General features: G+C 38.8%; 1 protein-coding gene across 1 annotated transcript; it reads left to right on the top strand.

The window, feature by feature from the left end:
• Positions 1–2,390: 2,390 nt before the first annotated feature.
• On the top strand, positions 2,391–25,534 carry AGPAT5 (1-acylglycerol-3-phosphate O-acyltransferase 5; the record flags this gene model as incomplete). The annotated part of the gene is made up of 5 exons (XM_010151692.1): positions 2,391–2,460; positions 2,661–2,776; positions 8,391–8,480; positions 15,999–16,089; positions 25,373–25,534. Coding segments are annotated over 5 exons (529 nt in total), but the record flags the coding sequence as incomplete, so codon positions are not given.
• Between the last annotated feature and the right edge of the window lie 278 nt (positions 25,535–25,812).

A 25,812-nucleotide genomic window follows, 5' to 3' on the forward strand; every position in this document is an offset into this window, starting at 1 on the left:
TTCCAGGTTTTCTCACTCCTTCCTTTGCTTTGAAAAAAAATATCCTGGGTTTTGTGTTTAATGAGAACTAAATATAAATAGGAATGTATTTATTATTATTATTCTAGTTCTGTACAACAGTATGGCTGTGTGTTTTGTCAGGAGCAAAAAATTTTGGTCCATTATATGTAAGTGCATATAACTTACGGTAAGACAATGTTGTACGTAGAAATTGCTTGCAGTAACAGTGAGTGGGTGTTCTGGGATTGAAAGTGAACTAGATCCAATCTTACTGCAATAAAAATTAATACAGATTAACTGTTATATTTGGCAGATGCAATCATACATGCTTTTTTGAGGGAATAATCCTTTATATTCGTTTTTATTCATGCAGTATTCACAAGTGAATGCTTTGAACTGAGGATCTGATTACACTGAGATTTTTACTTTGTACATTAAAGCGGGAATATTTGCAAGTTGAAGTTATGAATTATATATTTCAAACCCTGTGTGGGGCAGTTCTTACAGTGTTAAGGGCAGATTTTGTCTTCCTCTTGTTCTTATTAAATTTTTAAACAGCACAGATAGCATTCAGGACCTTCTGGTTTAGTGATTTGTTGTGTTGGGCCTTTTCCCTTCCTTTATAACAGTCTTTGCCAGGAACTGCATAGCAGAGTTGTAACTTGAAATTAAAGAAAGCAGTATTTCTGGACCTAGGGCATCACACTGCTGGAAAAGTCTGCACTTGAAGAATGAAGCCTTAACTCCATAACTGAGAGTAGGAAGATAATTTATTTCAGTGGGATTTCAACTGAACTGTAAAAACAGACCCTCTGACTTCTACCTTGCACTAAACAGTGTGTAGTACCGGGAATGCCAACAGTAAGGTGTTACATTCTCCTGGAACTTTAACGGCAAAATTATTCCCACAGTTTTTCAAAATCTTGTTTGAATTTCTTGGATACTGTTCAGAACTTACTTGTCAACTGATTTGTTACAAATAATATTCTGTTAAAATTTACTGTGCATGCCTTTACTTAAAAGGAAAATGTTCTCTTTATGCTGGAGGATCACTTGTTCACATGTTTACTGAGTATCTCAGTTTGCCAATATCTGGTTTCTTGCCTTGAAAATAAAATTTGATCAGCAATATGGTTGCATTTTTGAAGATGGAACAGTGTGAATGTATAACATACAGCTTTATGTGGGGTTTTTGCCTAGGATTACAATACATGGCATTCCCCTTCCGGTATCACAGGTTAGCTGAGAGGTCGGCAGATTTTCCAGAGATGCTTGCAGAGACCTTCTGTCAGGATCAATATGAGACTCTGCATACTAAATTATATTAGTCAAGATCTGAATATTAGTTAGATTTCACTGATAGAAGTCACAGATGGCCCAGAGTGGGAAAATGGTCATAGTAAATAAGTAAAGCTTTCAAATAGCACTTTGGTGTTTGGTGAATGGAGTCCTTTTGAAGAACAGTTTATGTTTAATAGAGCTAACTTCCAGAAACCAGGAGTACAGCCATGGTATTGGCAGAGCAAGGTGGGAATGCTACCTAGAAAGTATTGCTTGGAAAAACTTAAGCTTCATTAGGTAATTAAATTATTTATTGAAGATTATTAAATGGCTGCATGCAATTCAGAATTGAAATGGTTTGATTAATTTCTCATATTTGAAATGAAAGTAACTGATCTATTTAAAAGTGATCTATTTAAAAGCTGACTTGGATCACTACTTCTGCATCCTGCTTTGCAATCCTGTTCTCTGAAGGTTATTTCCCTGGTAGGCAGTTAACCTTTCAGAGGGGAAAACTACAAGGTCCAAGTGTCCTTCATGTAATGGAGAAAAAAAAAAAACCCACAGTGTAACAAAACCTGCTAGCTGGAAGCTGAAGACCAATTTAGAGACACCTCTTAAGCTCGTGCTTTTTTTTTTTGTTCATTCTTGATGGTTAAAATCATGGCGAATGTGTGAGATTTTGTTCTTGATCTGATCCAGGAAAATTTACCATTTTAGATTGAATGATAACAAACGTGTGGCTGAAGCATGTGTTATTCATTAGATGTATAATATTAAATGATGTTTTTGTACATGTCTGTGGTTCTTTAATTATATTAATGTAGGAATCTTGTGGATGCAGGTCAGCTTCCATGGATCCAGTCCTAGGCCTGTGGCACAGGAACAGAATAGCTTGCTTAAACACTCATTGATTAATGTTAACTGCTTTGTTGATAAGTCAGTTGTATATATGGTGGTACTCATGCAATGATGGGGTGGTTTTCTGTTAATGGTGCTAACTTGCTGGCAGTTTTCTTAGTAAGTAGCTAATTACTGCATTGGATCTCATTGCTGCCTAATGCAATGAAAATAAATAATGAAGTAATACTAATTTTTTTTTTTTTTAGGTAATAATCTACGGAGATTTGCCAAAAAATAAAGAAAATGTAATATATTTAGCAAATCATCAGTGTACAGGTTTGTGGTGATTTTTGTTTGTCTTAGCACTTTCATGGATTTAAAAAAATGTACTTTCTTTCTTTCCTTGCCCTAATGAGCAAGAGCTGCTAGTTCAGAAACCTTTCATGATACTTAATATGTACAACATGTGCTTTTAGTTTCATCAGTGGCAATTAAAAACTAGTTTAACTAAACACTTCTGACTTTTGTCTTTGCAGTTGATTGGATTATTGCAGACATGCTGGCAATTAGGCAGAATGCTCTCGGGCACGTCCGGTATGTCTTGAAAGATGGGTTAAAATGGCTTCCGCTGTACGGGTGGTATTTTTCACAGGTAAGCCCATTCAATTTTCCCTTGCTGTTTCTGCCTCAAGTATGTAAGTTATACTTTCTTGCCATTTATTGTAAGTGCTGGGAAGACGTAGTTCTGAGCTGGCACTTATTTGGACAGGAAAATAGCTGGTTTCAGTCAGTGTAGTTAGATGTGTATCTTAGATGAGAGGCAGTTAAATAAATCATCTTGCTTTTCTAAATGGATACATTTTATGGACAGTGTTTGTTACTAGAATTAAAACTTCAGAGTCTATTTAGAAGCATTTCAGAATATTCTAGAACATTGTTCTTGTATAATCCAAAAGCTCACTTAGCAGCAGGTGTAAACAGACTTTTTAAAAGTATTTTGTTTTAATCGTGCTACAAATAGGGAGTAAATCGATGTTGCTGTGGTGTGCTTTTTTATTTTTCTATTGTTTGGATTTAACACATAAAAGAGGAAAATTGGACCATAGTATAGTGTGGAGGAAAAGCAGATCCCAGCCTCCATGAAAGTGTTGATGGTTTTGCTTTGGACTTCAGTTAAGCAAAACCACTGTAAACCTGTGTCTAACAGTATTCTTACTACTTTTTTGTTTCCTCCTTGTCATGCTTTAGCCCCAGTTAGCAACTAAATTAACTCTGTCCCAACTAAAACCAGCACACTCCTCCTCCTACATAATGCTCCTCTTGTTCCTTTTAGTTTGAGAGCTCAGCCTGAAGGGACTCAGAATTACGCAGTTGCTGAAGAAACAGTGGACTGTGGTCACTTTACAGCCAGCACACTGAGTGGGTGCTACCTTTAATCTGAAATGGTGGAGAACAATGTAGATGGCATTTACCTCCCTAAAACCCTCTCCGAATTTGTCGTGTCCATTCTTTGCTTTTTCTCACAGCAGGACTGTTTCCATATAAAAATGAAATAAAATGTAGAGGGGGATGTTTTACTAGGTGATCAGAAGTGGCTTCACAGGATTTAGATGGGTGCTTAGTTGTTAGAATAGAAATGGATGAAGTTGTGGGTCACTGTTCCAAAGTGCTTGTTTGATGAGATTTTTCTCCTTTGGCTTCTGTCTCTGATCTTTGCCTGTGCCCTGAACATTAATCTGCTTTCTGACCCCCGCCCATCCCTGTCCAGGCAAAGAAAGGCAAAAAGCACTTAAAAAAAATACATCTCATAGAATTAGACAGTTTTGATTGACTTGACGGTCAACCCTGTCTGTGAGAATGGGGGATATTGAAAGAAATACTACATTGGGCATGACTTGAACTCTCTGTTATTTTGTAAAGGAATATATGAAGAGTAGGCAACTACAGACGTATTCCAGGTCGGACGCTTTACTGTCTTCACTCACCCTTGGTTGCATGTTCCTCTCTCTCACCGTTAGCACTCTTGCATCCATAACTCAAGTCAGATCCATTGATCGCTGTATCCAGCAAAAGGGGGAAGTTTAATACATCCATGGCTGGGAAGAGGGGTGGAGGCAGGATAGCCCTTGGGTGACAGTTGACAGCAAAACTTGGCCTGCAGAGAGTTGATGTAAGTTGGATTGAGTTTAGAGAGTGTTGGGCAGTCGAGGGAGGTACAGACCGTGAACTGCTTGGTTAATATGCAGAAGAACAGGAAGCGCCTTAAACAGCGGCCTCTCCCAGCAGTCAGGTACTGCCTTCCAGCTTGGGCCTAGGTACCTAATTTGAAAGAGGCTCAGGGTCTTGGATCGTGTCACATAAGATGTCCATCTCTAGGGGGTGAACTGTCTCACCATTTTATCTTAGAGCACAGGTAGTGGTTGAGGTTCCTACCTTCTGTCCAGTGAGTAAGAGGTTAGAGTGTCCCCCAAGATATTGGGAGGTCCAAGTTTGATGTTTTCAGCTTGGTGGTTGAAAATGTTTGTGGTCTTCTGGATGAGTGCCTTAGACAGTGAGTAGGCTATGAATCTAGGCTGGAGCATGGGTGATTGCCATCCTTTCCTCTAAAATTGCTATGTTTAGAAAAGAATATGCTGCAGAGAAAATAAGAAAACAGTTCATGAGTCCTTTTTCTTGGTGGGTTTTCTGTCCCCATCCCTAAATAAGTACAGACTCTCACACCCTGTCATATCTCACTGGGAGAAAATGGACTTCTCTGTTGTCTGATGCTCATCCCCACTAATGACACTGGTTCTCTATATTTTTCTTCCACTAAAGTTACCGGTCTGCTACATGGAAATATTCTGCTTTTTGTCCTTGCCTGTAGTCACTACGTTGGTGGTGATTTAACTCTGCTTTAATTAAAATAGAGACAGGATATATATATTCCATCCACTATCACTAGGTGTCCAGAACTTTTTTTTTTCTGAATTTTGGAAAATTCTTACTGCTATCCGGAATATCCGGTGCTCAGTTTCCTGCCTGTTATACTGACTGTTAAAAGAAGGTTCCTGTGGAAATTAATCTGAACGTAGCCTACATTTTTAATCAAAGCATATGTATTAAATAAAATCTGTTCAGCTTCAGTTTCCCCAAAACATAAAACTAATACAAGATTTAGTAGAGGATGATTATATATATTTATATATGTTAAATTCAGTGACACAAATGAACAGCAGCTTACTAACGCTGGTGATGCGTGTGTGTTTAAATGACTGAGACGGGATGCAGCAGGGCTGCAGTGCAAGCTAATAGGTATTTTTATTGTTTTTATCACACCAAACAGTGCAAAAACATAAAACACTTCCTGCTCTTCCTGTTGATGTTCTGTCAGTGATGTCACTTACACTCCACTAAAAGTTTCCAGAGCCACGTAATTACGCCATGCTCACGGAATTCATATTCCCTACCTCAGGTAAACATCCTGTTTGGAAATAAACGTGGTCTGGATGTCCAGGAGAGCGAAATTCAGGCACAAAGGAAGTATATTTGTAAACATAATCCATTGTTGACTGAGAGAGGGGCTTTTAAAGTACAGCGGAAAAAATTAAAACCTTAAAAACAGTGCTTCCAGAAATCTGTTTTGAAAAGCGTTCATATATTTGATCTCTTACTGAAAAGGAAATGCAATACAAATTGGGGAATTTGAGCTATATACAATTGCATAACTAGCATTCTTCTTTGGAGGCAGCTATCTAATAGCAAGAAAAGAAAAACACCACTTAAATTAACTTGTTATGTTCCAGGTTTGATTTATTAGGTAGAACTATTTATTTTCGTAAAACTGGCTTTATTATTTTTGGGGTGGATTTGAATTTTATTTTTTTCCCTATCTTTCTCCACCAAAATGCAGCTAGCTCCTATTCATCTTATACCACCTGGTGAGGCTGGGATGTAGTTTTGATAAATACTTTTGATATTCCAGAGTCTGCTTGACTTTTTAACATAGGGAGTATGTATTTTCTGTTATTCAGCATCAGCTTGTGCACCCTTTAGGTTGTTACTGAATTTTAGCCAAGTGCTTACTTAGTATGGCTTCTTGCCTTTAGTTTTCTAACCCTGCGACATAGGGGAGCTGACATTTATGTAGTTGGGTTGTATGCAGGGAATGGTGATCTTACGATATGTAATCTGCTTGTTACATTAAGCAACTGTATACTCATACACACTTGAGAAGTACAAATCTATTTCTGAGCATTAAAATGTCTGAGGTGGAGACATGAAACCTGTCTTTGGTGTTGTGGTGCCCCTGAGCAAGCTGTACAACAGTAACTTGATTTTTCCAAGTTCACAGATGAAGCGAGGGAAAAGTGGTTTGGTATTTTCCCAGTTTACTGCAGTTGGTTAGCAGTTTTATAAGTAACAGAAGGCTTTGATTCCAGCCTTCTCTCATTTATCAAAGCTTGCCCTGGCCGAGCTCACGGAGAATGATGACTTACCAATCACAGGGGAGCCTTGTACGGTAGATGCGTTATTTCTGACACCAAACTGAGTTTGCCTTTCCTGAAAGCAGTTGTTGTGGTGAGTGTTGCTCTACAGAGTAAGACTTCTCCTTCCCTTTAATGGCGTCAGATCTTAAAAACAGCCTTACATGGGGAACATGTAGATAACATGGGACTCTCTGCTGCACAGCTGGTGGAACGTTTCTCTGTTCATGCCATTATCTATCCAGGACTGGTAAACTGCTTGTGGGATGGTGCTGATACGATGTTCCAGCCTGCTAAAGGCCAAACTCGGTGAACTGAGGGATTCTGTTCTTGGTTTTGGTCCCCTGCCAGCCACAGCAGCATAGCTGGCTACTTCACCTTGGAAGGGAACCTCAGGCAGTGATGTTAAGACAGAATATTTAATATGAAGTTAATGTACCATTGAATTTCTGTTCCTTTTCACTGCAGCTTTTGGAGAACAACTCAAAAGTCACATCAGATACCACTAGCTAAGCAGCTGCGTGGTCATCTCTCCACACAGTGAAAAGCAAAGGCTGGAAGCACTTTGCATAACCGCCTCTTCTGCCTCCCTCACCCTAACCCCTCAGACTCTATTCCTGTCCATGCCATGCAAATAAAACAAGAGCTGCACACATGCACCACCATCCCTGTTCCTACAGTGTGCTGTATCTTCTCCTGAGACAAGACATTTGACTGAGGTTCAGCTTTCAGTACCTTTCGTCTGTCACCTTTCTGTTAAGAGTGTGTAAAACCATACATGTACAGAAATTATCTGAAAAATCCTAATGCCAACAGTCAGGGTGGACAGAAAAAAGTATTACCAAGTTAGGGAATCAGTTTGAAAACACATGAAAACAAAGTACCTTCAAAATGAAGTCCTATTATTTGCAAGAGGTTTTTTTTTTTTTTTAGAATTCATTGTATCAGTGGTTCATTCAAAAAAAAGGTGATGGAAGAGGGAAATGATGAGGCAAATTTTACTTGTCACCCTCTTACTTTGTGCGTACTTTGCCATAGTCCTTTTACTGAAGTTTTTGTGATAAATTGTGTTTAAGAAGTTACAAAATTAATTTTTTTCCAGGAAATGGTCTAACTTTTTATAATGGCTTTCAGTAAAAATACTTATCTAAAATCCTTTGTCTTCTGAAGATTTTGTGTTATTTAATCACTTATTATGTCAGTATATAAGTTCTTTGCTAAAAAGGGTGATTCCCTCATAAAAGTACATGCAAGTTTTGAAGACCTATGCTAGTCACTTTTGTGTTCAGATATTTTGTATATATAGGTACGATACTTGTAACTCCAGTATTTGCATTAGTCGCTGTTTAAGTGCAGGCACATACAATTGAAAACATTGACTATATAAGTACTTGTATGTGAGTAACGTCATTTATGTGATTTCCCCCCCACCCCGATACACAAGTTAAGCTGCTTGTCAGTGTTGTTGGGAATAGTTGAATCCCTGGGGTCTGTTCCAGTTCCATCTTCCAGTTAATTATTTAACACCTTTAAACAAGACACTTCAAGTGTCTTACACCTTTGTGGGTTTTTTTAGATCTGCTATTTTTTTAAACAGATTTTATGAATTTGAGTACATGCAAGTGTAAAATTAGTTTCAGGTGCTTTCATCCCAGGAGAAAACGTCTTGTGGGCAATTTGCAGTGTGAGTCATAAAGGTGACTTTTCACTGTTGTCTTGTTCTTCAATCAACTAGTCTACATTAAACTACTTAAATATTTAATGCTTCCTCTCTTTTTTTTTTTTTTCCCTCCCTGCTAGCATGGAGGAGTCTATGTAAAAAGAAGTGCCAAATTCAATGAAAAAGAAATGAGAGAGAAGTTGCGGGCCCAGGTGAAAGCTGAGACTCCGGTAAGATTACACCTTCCTTCCCTCCCTTTTCCTCATTTCTTTGACTTTTTTAATGGCAAAGGCTTATTGTAGAAATGAGCCATGCCTGATACCTACGAACTACAAGACAGGAATCTTGTGTTTGTTTCCTTTCTGTATGTTTACAGTTACTTTCTGTGATTAGAGTGATACATCTAAACTTAGAAAAATTTGAATAGTCCTTTATGAATGCTACAAACTTCATGATTCTGTCTGTAGAGGGCAGGGGGGCCCTGGACTAAATCTTAGAATGTGAGCTGTAGCACCTTCTTTGAGAAACCACTGTCAGTGTTCCCTGTGTTTCAGAAAACATGTTGACTACTCTGTGTATGTCAGATACTGGTATTTTTCCAGTTGGTTTATCTTCTGAAAGTCAAGGACCATTCTTACCAAATCTTGATTAGATGATTCAGTGATTAAATGATCAATCATTTTTAATGACAGTGACATCTTAGAACTGAGTAACTTTGCTACACCTGGAGGAAAAATCCCCACCAAAAACCCCGAGCTCCTGATAATTTTCTATTTGAAGAATGATTGTTGGTGCCAGGTGACTTTCCTCATGACTCCCTGTATGGTTTGTGGCTCAGTGGTTAGAATCACTGTGCTTCACTTCCATTACTTGCTGTGCATTAAAATATTTTCTGTCTTTTTGGCTAGACTTAAGAAAACCAACTCGGCAAACCTTGATATAGAACAGTTACATTTTAAAATGATGTGATTGGACTTGCCACTCCAAATGCTTAAGTGGCAAACCTTTTACAAGCTGTAGCTTTGGGTAAAATGAATGCATAGGTTGTGTTGACCTTCACAAGTCTTCATTTTTTATTACATATTTTTTGGAGGTCATGTGTTTATGTTTGTGCAGGTGTCTGTGTTGAAAAAGTAAACTGGCCTGATGCTTAATGAGAGGCTTAAATGAGTAAAGCGTCCCCGTGTGAGACGGTGCTCAAACTCATTTTGTCTTGAACTAAGATTTAGCATGAACTGTGGTATTTTTTGTTTATAATTAAGATCAGAACGTGGATCTATTTCCAGTTTTCAGCATATAAATTACAAAGGCCAGAAATACATTGCGAGAACTGAGCTTCTGCTGCCCACTGTCTAATCTAATGATGTCCACATACAGATGATCATAGGGATAACTTGTGCTGCATCACCAGGGAGGGTCCTGGGACGTGAAGAGATTGCGTTGTGTCAAGTTGTTTTCTGTATGTCAGTGGCAAAGGTTCTACTTTCTGTAACACTTGCAGTGTAATGCAGTAAGGAAAGACAAATTGCAGGATGTATGAAACATGTCTGTAGTTATCCCTCTAAGCAATTGCTCCCCCTGCAGAGTGCTGGTTAAGTTTGCTCTAGTCAATCTGGATGAAATATCCTAGCAGGGTGTTTTCCTGCATAGGCTAGCCAAAGAGGCAATTTCTGGTTGATTCTGTCTTTCTGACTTCTGTCTGCACCCCCTAAAATGCAGGGGTTGGCTGTAACAATAAGGTTAAGAGTCTTGAACTGGACTCTTCTTTAAATTAGTCCAATTTAGAAACATAGATTATTTTTTTTTAATCCAATTTTAGGAAGATGTGCCTAGAAACTCATCTAATTCTGCATCTCTCTGAAACCTGCAAATTATATTCAGTGTTGCTCCAGTGCTATAAATTGACTGGACAGGCTAGTGAGTGATTTTTAGCCCAATTGGAATGTAAGGGGAGGTTTAAGCGTAAAGCTTTTCTTTACATATGCTGTGAGTTCTGCTTTCCAAGGTGGATGTCTACTTGTGATTAACAAATGAAGTCAATCTAGAAGGCTTTTTTTCTGGAATCCTCTATCTTCTCTCTCCTGAGCTGTGTGTGGATTAAAAACCTATACTTATCTAGGCTAATGCCAAATGAAGTTGGGACCACTTGGGGTACACTGGGGGTTTTCTGGTGTAGTTTGGCTCTCTGGAAGTTTGCTGGTGTTCGAATTGGGCACAGAACCTGGACGTGCTTACCAGACAGTTGTTGCCATTTTCCTCATATTCTCTAGGATAGCAGTATAGAAGAGAAGTGTAACTGCTGCAGAAATGCGTTCTGTTGTAAATCTCTTTCAGTCAAACCGCATAGGGAGTGACACTTAGGTTTTATAAACCAAAGCTGTCAAAGGCCTATTTACTGAGACAAATGTTTGCCTCTTCAGGGGTAAAAGACGCAGACCATTGAGTTGTCATTTGAGCGAAGATTAAACTTTCTGTAATCCACTTTATCTGAGAAATTTAAATGTAGATGCTGTAAATGCCCTTTCACCTACAAGTACTACTGGGAACAGAAGTGATAACCTGTGTCCTTACTGCATTATTCATGAGGAAACTGCAGTTCTGCAGCTTAGAGTGACATTCACCAGCAACCATATTGCTTTTAAAATGTAGACATTTTAATCAGTAAAGTACATGTACCCCAAACTCATCAGCTTCATGGGAAAATAATTAATTCACTGCTCTGGAATTTTTATTAAAATTTATGTGCTGGCTGCTACAGCTCAGGGTGGGCTTCTCCTCAGCGAGTAGCTGCTGTTGCTTGGTCATTCTGCGTGAACGCGGTGGAGTTTTCTTTAATGTAGTGTTAGAGAAAAGCTTGCCTTTCAGCTGCTAAGGAAAGAATTATATGGCAATAGAGAGGAGAAGGATGGGAATCTGTGTTAAGGGTCACTCAGTTATTTACAGTTTCTCTCCACATACGGTTTAAACAAAAGAATCCAAATGATTAATGTTCGTTCTGTCTGGAGCCATCCCTGTTCCCAATAAGAAACTGAAGACGTGTAGGAAGGCAGAACCAGTCTTCTGTTCTCGTTAGCCTCGCGAGGCATTTAGTTCCTTTACTGCCTGTCATGTTGTTGGTTTTTTTTTTTTTTAATGAAAAAGTAAATTGGAGGTGGAATGAGGACAAGAAAAATAAGGCTGCCTTTTGACCTCTACATTCACAGTAGAATTAGTGATCTGGTACGCTTGATTTTATGTAAGGACAGCGGACTGCATAATGCTCCTTGCTGGCTTTGTCTTACAACTTCTACCCACCTGCTTGCCTTCAACAGCCCCTCTCTCTGTCCTGCAGCCCCATCCTTCTTCCCAGATGCAGCGCAGCTATATTAGGTGTGCAAAACAGTGGTACTAGACTGAAATGTGGTTGCACGTGTGTTTCCTTAGTGGAGATCTTGAACTAATAAATTTTCTTACTTCTCTCTGGAAATCATTTGGGTTCTCAAACTGTCATTGAACCATACACTCATGGTTCATTATTGAGCCTTTTCTTGGCAAAACTCAGTTGAAATGATTTGATTTTGTTTAAAATTACATAAATCCTGGCTGGTTGTTAACAAATTGCAATCTTATGTCTTGTTGTGAAAGCAGAGATTGTCACATGGTTTGAAGGACACTTCTGTGTTTAATGTTGTTTTAATATAAGCCGTAACAAGATAAATACATTTCTCAGTGTAACAATGTATCCAGCTAACACTTGAGATATTCAATCTGCTTGTTGTATAAAGAAAGTTGACTCTTCTGAACATGCAACTATTCAGTTTTATAACTGAAAATGTAACTTATATTTCTTTTGTCATGCATCAAGTGTAGGAAATCTGCATTCTGAGCTGTGGGATTTAACCTAGTACAGCCAGTATTTAGCTGGTTACCTTGTGTTTTGGTTTTGTCATGCATTCAGTCACAGACTAAATCTTTGCCACGTGAAACAGTGCCAATCAAACAGTAAAAACCTGGAGGGGACAAATACACGTATACAACTGCTATAAGGCCTAATGTAATTATTTTGTCATATAGTTACTGATTTGCAAATCCCCGACAACTTCTTTGTATGTCCTAGATGTCCTTGCCTGCTTTTCTCACATCACCTTTTGTATTTCATTCCAGTTACACCAGATGTGCTTTCTCATGCCCTATCTTTTTCAGTTATTGATCTGAGCGTATCTTATAAGCAGTGGTCTAAATGGATTCACATATGAATCTTATCTAGTTGTCAGGATGCAAAAATAATAGTATTAAAACCAAGCAAATGCATTGTTTAATATAATTTTCACCTCTATAAATAAAAATACTTGTTTTCCCCTTGCCACCCACATGGGACTAGCCCAGTAAATGCAAGATGTCTGTAGTTAGTAGTTACCACTTTTTGACACCCTGTGTTCTTCTACAGTGGCAGCTGCTCTCTCCAGGAGACCATCCAAAGCCCTCTCCTCGGCCAGATTTTCTCTTTATCACCTCTTCTCACTGCATGCTTATGGTGTCTGTGCTGACTTTGTTCTGTACTCCAGGGACTCCTGTGTCGCTTCATGCCCCTTTCCCCTGTTCCACCAATACCACCTCCTTCTGTGCACCCTGATCTAGCTCAAGGACTTCCTTGGCAGCCTTCCTCCCATTTCTGCCATTGCTGTTTCTTTTTGTCTGGGAGATCTTGACAACCCTGGGGAAGTGAATAGCGTTGTTGTTCGGGTGAAGACAGTTATCATCACCCATTCATTTCATGTGGGCTGTGGCAAATCCACTGATGTTACACTGGGCACCCAGTGCGTAACTCCTGCCTCTTTTCTGTTTTTCTGGATCCAACGAGAGTCAATAGGGTTCTCGATGAATCCTGATCCACTCCTTGAAGCTTTCAAATTGATGAGGGAGAGCAAGTGTATCAACACCCACCCATTACACAGGAACAGGCGTGAAGGTACCATTAACTGAACATGGGGACCTACTCTGCTTGGGTTGAAATCGGTATATCAGTGAGTCAGGGGCTGTGGTAATGCTAAATTTTCTGTGTCATTTTGAACACAAGCACTGTATTGTGCAGTCATTGTGATAAAGTGCCTAACCAGCTGATTAACCTAAATGAAAAATGACCTATAAGAAATTGCCTTAGCTGCAGCTGGTGTTTCTAGGCAGTTAAAATGCTCCTAGAATTCCACAGTTATTAATCCAAGTTCATGGGAGCTTATTTAGTTATTAAAATTGTAAGGATTTGTAGTTCTTATGATCTTTGGAAGTAGTGTTGGAGGATTTAGCTTCTGCTGCCTGTGGTGGGAGAAGAGAAAAGCCAGTCATACAAGTAGATCTGGTAGGCAGATTTTGAATTGCACTGACAGAGTATCTTTGTCTTGTGCAGGACTGTACGTGAACATAAGTAGGGCATCTGTTTACATTCCTGAATTTTACTCAGGTAAAGTAGTCCTGATGAGCTACATGTTAAGCTTAGGTGTCCTGAGTTTAAAGCAAAAGCCACTTCTCTGTCTTGTTGGTATGCCTTCTATTCAGAGATGCTCAGGTCAACAAACCTGCTTGGCTGCTTGTGTTTTGGAGGTTTACAAGAATAATTAAAATAGAATTCCAACCCCTGCTTTTTATTACACATGTAGGACTGGAGTAAGTAAATACTAGCCTCTGCTGTGTAATCAGCTTTTAGTGGCTGATTATCTGCTTTGAAGACTGGTAATGTTGCATGCTTCTAAGTGCTGATCTCTGTACCAAGAATGGTATTCCCTTGCCTCGTGCTTCAGTTTCTTTTCTCTGTCAGTTATTACCTGTTGGAGCCACTGTGTTACCCTTTGGAGCTGAGCATTCACTGTTTAATGAGGAGGAGCAACCTCATCTTTGAGTACCATTTTAAGGATCCAAATCAAGCGATTTGGATATAAGCACATTTATGGAAAAAAATATATCTGGATTTGAATACTATGCCCTTTCCAGCTAACTCTAAGGAGTTTTACTTAGTCGCTTAAATATCTCAACAGATATTTAAACATCTCAATGCCCTCAGCTGGGCCCGATTCCCATGTTTGTCCTTGTGTTTATGCTGCTGTCAGGTTTGAAAAAAGTAAGCATCTTGCCTCTTAAATCCATTTTCTTTTGTTCTTTCCCCAGCAGATCTGTATACATCATGGGGTTTTGCTGGTCCTTGAAGAATGTTGCACTTCCCCTACCTCTGCAATCTGCCAGTTCTCCCCAAACGTGCCCTGACAAGTACAGCCTTTCCTCTAGCTCTTTACTCCAGTCTACTGACACTGGTTTTGCCATTCTCTTTTTCTTCCCTCCCCCGACAGATTCTAGGCTACATACTCAGTTCTCCTCTTTCTTGATCTCCTGCTGGCTTCACTGGTTGGCACAGTTCCTAGATTGCTTCCCTCCTCTTCGTTTTAGCACATCTTTCAACCTTCCTCACTCTGGGGTGATCCTGGAGAGTTCCGTTGCTGGGTCCTGTTTTTCTGTATTCTGCCTTTTTTCGAGCTGTTCTGCAGCCATTCAGTGTGCCTACCAGCACACTGATGTTCTGTGGGCCAGAAACACAAAGTTACATTCCTGTGTCTCTCTTCTGAGCTTTTATTTTACTTTTCATCTTTTCATGATGTTCACTCCTACTTGTGTCTCCTCATACTCACTGATAATCATCCTTTGACTGTTCTGTAAATCCACTATCTCTTTTCATTCAAATATTTGAGACTCATTTCTGGAAAGATAACAAACTAGTTAGTGTAGGCACAGCAGGCCTGATTTTATTATGAATGTGTCAGTTGACATCGCCTCCATGCTAGTTACCATATGTGGTAGTAGCCTTTTCTTCTGCAGATGAGGCCCCAAAATGAAATTTTCACTGCTTAACTTATGTTTTACGTCAGCTTTGTAGTAGAAGGTAATGCAAGACAAAAAAAAGAGCACGCCATGGAAACCTCTGTTCCGTTTCAAAAGCAAATGAAAAATTAATCAGATTTGACTGCCTGTATTTGGTACATAATTTGAGTTTCAGATATGCAGATACTTAGGCAACCTTTGCCTCTGCAGTGATTTGAGAACCCATAGATGGTTATTGCTGAGTGGGCAAGCAAATGGATTTTCTTGGGAAATGTAGCTTTGCAGACATTCATGCTTGAAGGAATGTGATTTTTAAAGTGCTAAACTATCAGCTTAAGCTCATAATATATTTAATATCTAATACAGTGAGATGCATAAAGGCACATAATTTCAATTAATAATAGTATTTCTGATTGTGAATGGAATTAAATGTAGACTTCAATATAAGGAAAGATTAGATACAAGAAAAATATAATTTAGGTCATGTGTGACATGTCAGGGGGCAGAAGCTACGTTTCAAGTTGAATATTACTTGGGTGTCTTTATTTGGGTGTCTTCTCAAAACCTCCTCTTATCCCACTTAACAAAACAGATACGGTTGTTGATATCAGCTGCTCCTGAAGTAAAACACTTCTGTTGACATGTGCTATCTCCCTTACTAAATCACCTGGGCAACTTTCCATGGTGTGCATTCAAAGAAAATAATTTTGAACCCCAAACAGTAAGTTTTTTAAGAGTTAAGAAATTTGAGCTCAAGTATTCTGATTTTCTTTGGATCCTTACAGTAATCGATGGTGTGAGCTAAATACAGTATGGACCTATCAAGGGATGATAATTTCTGTAAAAGGAATCAGCTTGCATTCATTGTAAGAACTTTTCTGTTTTGTTTCTTTTTAATCCCACAGATGTATTTAGTGATTTTTCCAGAGGGGACTCGTTACAATCCAGAAATACCAAAAGTCATTGCAGATAGTCAGTCATTTGCTGAGAAGGAAGGTAAGCAAAAAAAAGTTTTGAAATAATTCTTTTGTTACGGTATTAACTTATGTTATATGAAATTGTTGTATAACATGAAGATGATCTCACCTTAAGTGGACTGTTAAGGCTGCCTGATTGATACTTAATGGTTAGGACAGCATAAGCCAGTGTTTCTCTTACCACAGACTTAAGATGAGAGTAGTTTCTACACAGAAATTTCATGCACTTCACATTGTGCTAGAGAAGTAATTCTCAAGGAAGCTGTCCTTAGTTTCAGACTGTATCTATGTATTTATGGACACTTCTCACTCCTTCAGGGACATAAGAATTACATCAGATCAGGGCACTGTGATAACTAAGTTGACATAACTCTAATTACAGTTGTTACTTAATAAAAAGAATATTTTGTGTAGAGATTGTGCCTTAAAAGAAAATGTCTTTGATTTCATTTTTAATTACTGTTAGTACTGCCATGGCCTTTTTGGTCTTGTTGCTCTCTCACCTTCCAGTCTCACCCTTCCTTGGCTGAACTTAATCCTGTAGTTGATTTGGTTGTTGGTGTCGTCTCTGTAACCACAAATGGAATTACCTCATCTCTGGAAAGGCTTGGAAAAACTCTAAGGGTCCCAAGCTTTTTCATTTTTTTTCTCACATCATATGCACAGTGCACGTAAACTTTTAAGTCCAGCAGTTCAGTGAACACATTTCCTGGTTTTGTTTTTTCCTGTTGACCAGAAGTGAAATAATTCACTCTGAAAGTAAACAAAGAATAACAAATAGCTCTGGTAAATTCATTTCTGTGACACACTGAAATGAATTCACAAGTCTGTGAATCAGCCTGTTGATATCATCAAGCTATTAAGTATTGTTAGCTCTTGTCCAAAAGGATACATGCTTTTCTTCTCCTTCTTGGGAAGAATGGAATTTGTTTGCGTGTATGGGCAGGAGAGCTTAAGTCATAATGTATTTACTCATGGCTTCAGTTTCCTGTCGGAAATGAAAGTCAAATGTTTCATTTAGGTTGGTGGTTCTTTGAGAGTTCAGAGGGGGTGTTTGATAGTTGGGGTTTTTTCCTCTTCCCTTTTTCAGGGAAAAGAAAGGGCTCTCATCATCATTATTATTATTTTAATCTTTTAATTATATCTCTATGGTCTGCAAAACAATGAAACACCACTTCTGTGCTTTCAGAGCACCTGTTCATTTCTTGTAGTGCTTTTCCCTCCAGCATCGGTCTGCTTTTATTTTGTAAGTGTTACTCCTTTTAAAAACTCTCAAGACAAATATTTATTAAACAGGAAGCGTCTCCTATTCTAATGCGGAATCCTCTTGATCTGCTTTTCTCCACTGCTAAATTCCTTTGTTGGTGGTTGCTCCTCAACTTTTGTGTATGGAGAGGGTGGGAAGCAGCCTGCATCTGACCCTGCTCCCCTGCACATTCATGCGAAGATTGATACTCACATGCTGAGGAGCAGGGATGGCTGACACTGAAAGCTGGCTACCAAACTGTTCTGATGGCTGCGAGCCACAAGGCACATACCAATACACCAGGGAGCTGCAAGGACGATCAACTCTCATGGCTGCTGGCAGGTGATGATGATGCAGCAGTGCTGGTCCTGGCTTGCAGCTTCCACCCAGAAGCCCCAGCGGCACCACGGTCCTGGCTGCATGCTGGGGCCACAGCGTGGGAGCCGTGACCAGACTGGCCACACTCCTTGTAAGCAGCGAGGGCTGCTGTGTGACGCTGCTGAACTGAACTAAAAATGCACAATTGCATGCGTGTCTGAAAGATCCTTGGAGCTTCTTATTTTCTACAGTTGTAGGAGAGGTAGTAACGCCCAGTTGTTCTGCCAGGCAGAGGAATGAGGATTCTAGTTCTAGTTTAAATTCTGTATTTCATTCCTCATGGGAATGTAAAGAAATCTGATAATTTAGTCTTTTTATCTTAGTGTATTTGTTACAGAGCACAGTGCTTCAGTGTTGGCTTTACAGACATTCAGGGGAATTTTTATGTTTGTTTTTACTTTGAAAGGTAAGCTTTGTAATGATTTTCTTTTTATATACATTTCATATAATCACAGAATGGTTTGGGTTGGAAGGGACCTTAAAGACCATCTAGTTCCAACCCCCCTGCAATGGGCAGGGACACCTTCCACTAGACCAGGTTGCTCAAAGCCTCATCCAGCCTGGCCTTGAAGACAATTTTTGCACAATTTATATGTTGAGAAAATAGTGCAAGTGCAATATTGGAAAAAGTAGTTTAATTGAGAAGAATTAAACTTCAAATTGATGTTAGGACCAAAGGTATTGTAGCCTAAGACAAAAAAAGCTGTTCCTAGAGCACAAGAGTCAATCAGATATATCATGCTGTCTGAGATACATCTTTTGAGATAAATGTGGGTATATGTTTTCGTAGTTTTGCAGAGAGGAATTATGAAAAGGTTTTGTAGGGTTTGTAGTTACTTTTACTCTCCATGGGCTGAATTCTTTTTTGGAGAACGTTCACCAATTTAAGCATAATTCTTGAGCAGAAGTTTATTACCTGGTCTTATTGTGACCAGCTGATGAGCTGCATCTCGTATCTTGATGTTCTTTTAAGTAAACACCCATTTTGGATGCAGTTACTGCCTCTTCACAATTGGTCCAGTTCAACAAAAAGAAATTTAAAAAATAAGTCTTTGGTTGACTTTCACATTGCTGATTTCAACTATTACGTCTCTCCTCATTTATATGAATATATAAATAAATCATATCTGTCTGTGAGTAGGATGGAAGGATATGAAACAGCAAAAGAATTTGAAGGTGAGTGAGGTCACCCTTGAAAGAAAGGCAGCTTCTAAAAATACTGTGAATACTTCATGTTGCAGTTTGTACTGCCATAGGATTTGGGTTCTGCTCAAAACCTTGACTCCTAGCAAGAGCAAATGGATTTTCACTTTTTGAAACACAGGCAAATCAAACATGCAGGGTAGACCCAACAGATCTGGGTATTTGAGACTGAAGGCTATAAAGAAACTTCTAGACAGGGAGTAGGGCCATGTCTTTTCTTACTGTTTTTAGAATGAAAGAAAGGCTGTTGTACAGTAAAAATTAGAACCCACGAACTGGTCTTTCAAACTTGTCATTAACTGTCTTGCCAAGTTCAAGTTGAATGTACTGCCAGGTTTTGGTTTGTTAAAACAGAAGAATGCCAAAATCATCTAGAGGTAAAAGTGATAAAATTAGAGCATATTTCATGTCAGAGACTGACACATGCGTATTAGCCTTCAGCACTGATGGATTTGACACAGCAGTGCTCTATTCTCATTAATTTGAACTCTATTGTTCTGCCCACCGTAACTGCATTGGGTGACATACAGAAAGTTGCTGACTTCCAGGAGTACTGGTTTTATGGTGATAAACTGAGAATGTTATTACCTAAAGGTAGTTCTAGTGCCCTTAGAAAACTGAAGGTTACTCGTTCTGCACATTGGCAGAAGATTCCAGTCAGATCAGATTTTAACCCAGGATGGAACAGGCAGCATTTTAAAATCAGAGTACATCTGTTTGATTTCATTGGCAAAGGAAAAATGTGCTTCCCAAAGTTTAAAAACAAAAGCAAAAATGACCTCTCTAAAACTGAGTTGTTTTGTTATTTATCATAGGATTAATGCAAGAGTTATTCACAGGACAAGTGAAGTTCTGTGGAGCTGAGAAAATTAGTGGTCTTTTATCTTTGTTGGCCAACGTTGCACTGTTTGCTAGGGTTTCACAGCCACAGCAAACCACATGACCAGTGTTGTCAGAATATTAGATGAAGTCCTCTGCCAGGTTTTCACATTTCTGTCTGAGTCAAGTGGAACCCCCCACTTCCAAGCCCATGACGATACATGCCATGTAGCTGGATTTGAACCAAATGTTCCTTCTTGTCCTCTCCTGATGGGAAGTAGGTGGCTGCATGAGGTGATTCCAGCAATTGCTACCAGGATAGACTCTCTTTTTCTTGGGGTTTCAGAATGGTTGGTGACTAATGTGCTTCTATGGCAAGTCTTGTAAGATTCTCCTAATCAAATATTTCTCCCTCCCTCTCTCTCTCAGAGCTCTAAGAATGTCAAGGTATGTGTACATACGCCTTTGTCCACTGAGCTTTTGCCATCCAGTTTCCACTACTTAAGTATATATTCAGTAATCATAGTTTAGAGCTTGCTTTAGTTTGTAAGAGAATGATTGGCTAACGTGATTCCTGTCTTTAAAAACTGATGGAGTCATTCAGTTGACCTGTACATTGGTGATGCCTTTTAGGTTCTGATCTATTACTTTAGGCAACTTGAAAGTGCAGTGATTTTTCCACACTAGTCAGTGGGCTTGAGTTGCTGAGTCCAGGGAATTATAGTATGTAGGTGGTGCTCCTATTTCATCAGGATTTAACTCTAATCTAGTCATAGATTACCACAGACGTGTTAATTTTTATTTTATTAATTTATTTCAAGCTATAAATCTTCTAGGGCTGAGTCTTTCTAATGGTACTGGACTGTAGAACAAAATTTCTATAAAACCCACAAAATGCCTTTTTTTGGGGGGGTAACAGCTTCTGGTATAAAATTTGCTCCATTTATATGTTCCAAAAATATCTATGTATGCATAGATTTCTGGCTAATTTCTAGGAGTTAAACCTCTATAATGTTCCAAACAAACACCAATTTGTTGGGCTTAGTAGAATATGAATTTTATCCAAATGTTAAGAAATGATATTCTAAAGATTGGAAAACAAATAGGAATAATCCAAAGCCCTCCTACTGTTACTAACTCTGAAAAGCCAAAGAGAAAGGGATAAGAAGCTTTTAAATTTAAGTTGGGTTGCTGTTGCTGAATGAAGACAAAACAATCTTCCCTGGTGAAAAGCATTTATGGAATTTTATATTAATGTTTGATTTCTAACAGGTCATTTAATCAAGCAAACATTTCAGGTATTTGTTAATCTCTCTTATTTTTATGCAGAAAAGTTGCAAATGTAAATGTTTTTAATGCTGAGTTACCCTGACTAGTATCATGCTCTCTGCTAAGATGTTTGTGCGTGCAGGATATGCTTATCTCAAAATTGCTTTTGCAGGTCATATAAAAAAAGAGGTATTTCAGCAGAGCTGATCGAAACTGTTTCCCTTCTAGATCTTGGCACTGCTTTTAGGTTGTATTTTAAAGCAATCTGAAGTATTTAATATCCAGAAATGTTATTGGGAACTGTCTCTAAAAAAAACAGTGCTTTTTTTTTTTTTTTTTCCCCATGCGTTTTCACGTGGGCAACTTTGATGTAAATCTGTACAGTGAGATGTGGAAAGGAGAATACAGTTCTTTCAAAGAGTGGGGAGGAGACACCTTGAGTAGCATTTGAGAGACATACCATTAGGATGAAGAAAGGATTTCTGTTACTGCAATTCATCCTTAGGAAACTCAGTTGAGGAAAGCAAGAAGTACTTTGTATTCCTGGAGGTAACCATCATGAACAAAAGTGTACGGAAGTGTGGTGTCTCCATGTGTTGCTGTGGGATGGTCATAGTCGTCTTGAGGGGATTACTTGCTTTTCTTGTGCTTTAGTTCGTGGTATCAGAAAACACTTTACATGACCATGCAATTTTTTTAATACTGTCACCAGCTGAGTCTTGTTTATGTAAGTCAATACCAGCATACAAATGGGTGAGCTCTCCCACCCCGTGTCATTTGATAAGTCTAACCCTGGACTCTGGTTTCGGTAAGGCTTGCATCACTGGGAGCATTCCCAAAGGCTGGTGGGAACTCAGTACTGGGTGAGTGAGTTACAACACCCCAAGTAACTGCAAAGCTTTCGGCCTCACGTCACTCCTGCACACAGGCACATGAAAAAGCAAAACGGGGAAAGATCGAGTTGGTATTGAAATCAGTTAATTGTTTTTCACCCTGCTTTCGGTTTTTGTATTACTGTCAAGTAACACAGTTTTATGGGGGGGTGGGAAACCCATCAAACTGAATTTGACATCCACTTTCAGTGAGCACGTAACTTGTTGATGGAATGTGGTAGTACCAGTGTCACACACCTAGGGTATTCTTAATCTAGAGCTGTATTTTATTTAAATAAAATACTAATTTTTATGGTGTGTGCCCATGTCATGGGTACAGATACGACTAACAGAGTCCAAGTCTGAAAATGTAGTTGGCTTGCCTGCACTAAACAGCTCCGTGAATTTTTAGCCAAGATAAAGTCTTTTCCCTGGAGTTGTGCTCGGCTGTTATGTGTGTAACTTCACTCTGAGGGGATAGATAAACAGTGGTTTATTTAGGGGATTTTGTTTTGTGTTTAGATGAAAAATTCAATTCTACAGATGTTAACGATTTGGGCCTTTTACATCCCAAACTAAACCTTTGTTTTGTTCTATCTTCTCATAGACTTTCTGAAGTAATTCTGCATCTTAATATATTCTGGTAGACGGATGATATTTGATGTACCATTGCTCACCTTTATTTCTTCAGGCACTGGCATTATTTTCATATTACGTCTGTTTATCGCTTATAAGTTAGCTAACATAGAAGAGCAAAGCTATAGCATTTAATAATGTCGAGTATTACATTATTAAACATCTAGTTAATTTTCTTTGGCATTTAAAATAAAATCTCATGACCTCAAATACTTTGACAGAGAGATCTAACTTAGTATTGCACAACATTAAAAACAGCTTAAGCACAGTGTGTTTTGTGAATTGGATGCAGGCAGCTTGCCAAGATAACTATACTGTAACTACTTGGGTTTAAAGTCTGTTATGTTGATTTTAGCAAAGATCATCAAGTAATTGCAGGAATGTGTGGTTAATGTTTTTATAAAACAGAGTCTTTAAAAGGATGTGCTGAACTCCTGTTGTTGTGTGGTTGTCATGCACTGGAGTGATTCTCAGTAATGGATTATAGACTTTCTTTATTGATTTTTAATGAGATGCATACTCATATTTTACATAAACCTTCAAAAGTTCACCAGTAGCACATGGAATAAGAAGAGCTTATTCTACAGTTGTGCTTCACAGATTGTCCCTGACCATTGTCATCACCCAAACTGACCATGGATTCAAAAAACTCAGCACCAAATACTCTTAGATACCCAAATTAATTTGTCTGTACAGGATTCAGTTCTCATTTAAGCCTGTTTTTCCCTTTTTCTTCCCCACAGTAATAGTTTGGTTAAGGGGAAGATAAGTTGGGCAGAAAAGGAATGACAGTGTTTTTAGAATATGTTTGGGAATTCGACTCAGGAGTTGTGTTGAGTTGGAACGTCCATGCTAATATCATTACTGACACAGCACTAGAATATTCAGTGCTTCATTTACAGAGTAAACATTTGGAAACATAACATATTTAGCTGTTTGATGTAACAGTTCACAAGCTAAGAAAACACTACCAGCATGTTATGCTTCAAAATATTTACATGATCCATACAACATTTTGCATAGACAGTTATCACTATTGCCGGTAAAGGTTAGAACAATGACTTCAGAATGAGGGCTGGTAAATAACCTTTTATCTCTGTGTTCAAACACAGGGATTCTTAGCAGATGTTAAGAAATCAAGACAATGATTTCCACTGAAATGTTCAACTCTCTAAGAATGTTAGAGCAGTTTAGAAAGTAGCATTATATTACAGTATTCAGTAGATATTTTCATAATTTTAGACCAAAGTATGGTTTGGCCAACAGGTACAAAATCAGGACATAATATATTATCTTTTGAATTGGTTTTGTATTTGGAAACATATCTAAAGCAATACCATAAAACTGATTTAGAAGAATTTCTACTTCATCTATCAGGACCCAATAACTGGTGGAAGGTTCTTTAAAAACAGACTGAAGAGTAAGTCAATGAAAAATAAAGGTAGAAAAGAATAATTGCAGTTTTATTTTGGTACTTGTCTTTGAGAAAGGTACACATCTTACAGCGCATCTTGGCATAATAAGTTTTGGGTTATTTCCTAGAAGCACTTTGAAATAAATGTGGAAGAGCTGTGTTCAGATCATGAAAAGGTTTAGGGTTTTTTGTTTTAATTTTGAAAGTAATTTTATATTAAAATTCTGGAAATAGAATAAAAGTTAAACTCTTGCAAGCCCAGCATAGTTGGATGCTCTTAAGTATGCTGAGGGTGGAATTGGTCAGCTAAAGCAAAGATGGATATGAGATACTGTTGTGAAGACACACAGAGTGCTGTTGAACTGGTGGTGGTGTGTCCTTGACGTACCGGTCTCTGTGTCTCGGCCTGGATGGTTGAAGGGAGCAGCCGGTTGTGTTAGTACCTAAGTCAGTCTAATAGGTTGTTGGCAGAGAAACGGGTTTCCTCCTTGCTCTGAGCTCTCTGTGCTATTTTCCCCCTCCCTGCTCAGTTTTCTGATGGGATGATGAGTTGGATCAGCTGGTGGAAGGGGGGTGCCAGAGCAATGCAAGGTTAGCAGCAAGAACAGGCACACAGAAAAGAGCAGAAAGGAAAACTGCTTCTAGGATCAAGTGGAATTTCCCATTTTTTTTGTAGTAGCAATTCATTGCAGTTGGCTGAAGCTGTCTTAACTGCTTGCCCCAAGGTGAGGACCTCAGAGTAACCACATCCCAGAATCTGCCTTTTGGAAGAAGGAAGCAAAATGAGGAAAGCTAGAATCTAAAGTAGACAGTAACAAAACAGACTGAAATTTCTGATGCTTTGGAGAAATGCAGCATCCTGTTTAAGCGTGTGTAGCTTGACAACCGCTGTTTTGTTACCATGGGGCAGTATTAGGATTCGGTACGTTGACAAAAATCGGTTTGTCCTTTGGAAGTAAAATGCCGGATCAGCATTAGGCATGCAAAATTGTCTGTGCTTGTGCCTCACCTACCAATTCTGCTTTGGATACAGGATTTCAGGAGGCGATGTCCTGTGCATTTAGTATTTCTCAGTTAATTTGCTCATTTTTTCACCTCGGTTGGGCAAACAAACAATAAGGAGAAGCACTGTTTCATGGCTTATGAGCCACATTAAAACAATTTTTTATTTTAAAAAGATTCTCTGGAAACTCCTCCGTTTCTAGAGCAGGAGCTGTAAAAACGACTTTTGTTGAGCAGCCTTTCTGTCATTAACATCCTTTAGGATTTCTGTTTCATTTTCTGTACGTGCTCGGTAGAACAAATGCAGCGTGCGCACACTCTCTCTCAACAGAGAATTGAGACTAAAAATAAACTGTTTGTGATGTTGAGTGGGGGTGCTGAAGTTCCTTAGCACGATGTTCCTTTTGTGAATGTAGTCCAGTTTACTTTCAATCACTAATTTTTTTTTTTTTCCCCCCTCTAGGGCTTGCTATATTAAAGCACGTGCTAACGCCACGCGTGAAGGCAACTCACGTAGCCATTGACACGATGAAAGACTATCTGGATGCGGTGTACGATGTGACTGTAGCTTATGAAGGTACTGTGGACCACAAAGGGCAAAGAAAATTGGCACCATCTATGACAGGTGAGTTGATACATATTAGGTGTTCTATAGCCATAAGCTTGTTAATACACAGAACCGATTTCGGGTGCTTTCTGATGGTCTAAAGGTCATCTCCACAGCACTTTGTAGGGCAGCATTCATTAGTTGCCAGGCTTTACAGGAGGTGCTGTGCATTCCATGCAGAGAATATTTCTGCAGTCAGATTCTCCATATAAAGGCTCTTTGGAGCTAAACTGAACTCAGGACCATGGGCAACAGATGCCATTTACCTTTGTGTTTCTTCTAGCACTGGGATTTGG

The sequence above is a fragment of the Eurypyga helias genome, unplaced genomic scaffold (genome assembly GCF_000690775.1).
Source record: "Eurypyga helias isolate BGI_N326 unplaced genomic scaffold, ASM69077v1 scaffold1635, whole genome shotgun sequence".
NCBI lineage: Eukaryota > Metazoa > Chordata > Aves > Eurypygiformes > Eurypygidae > Eurypyga > Eurypyga helias.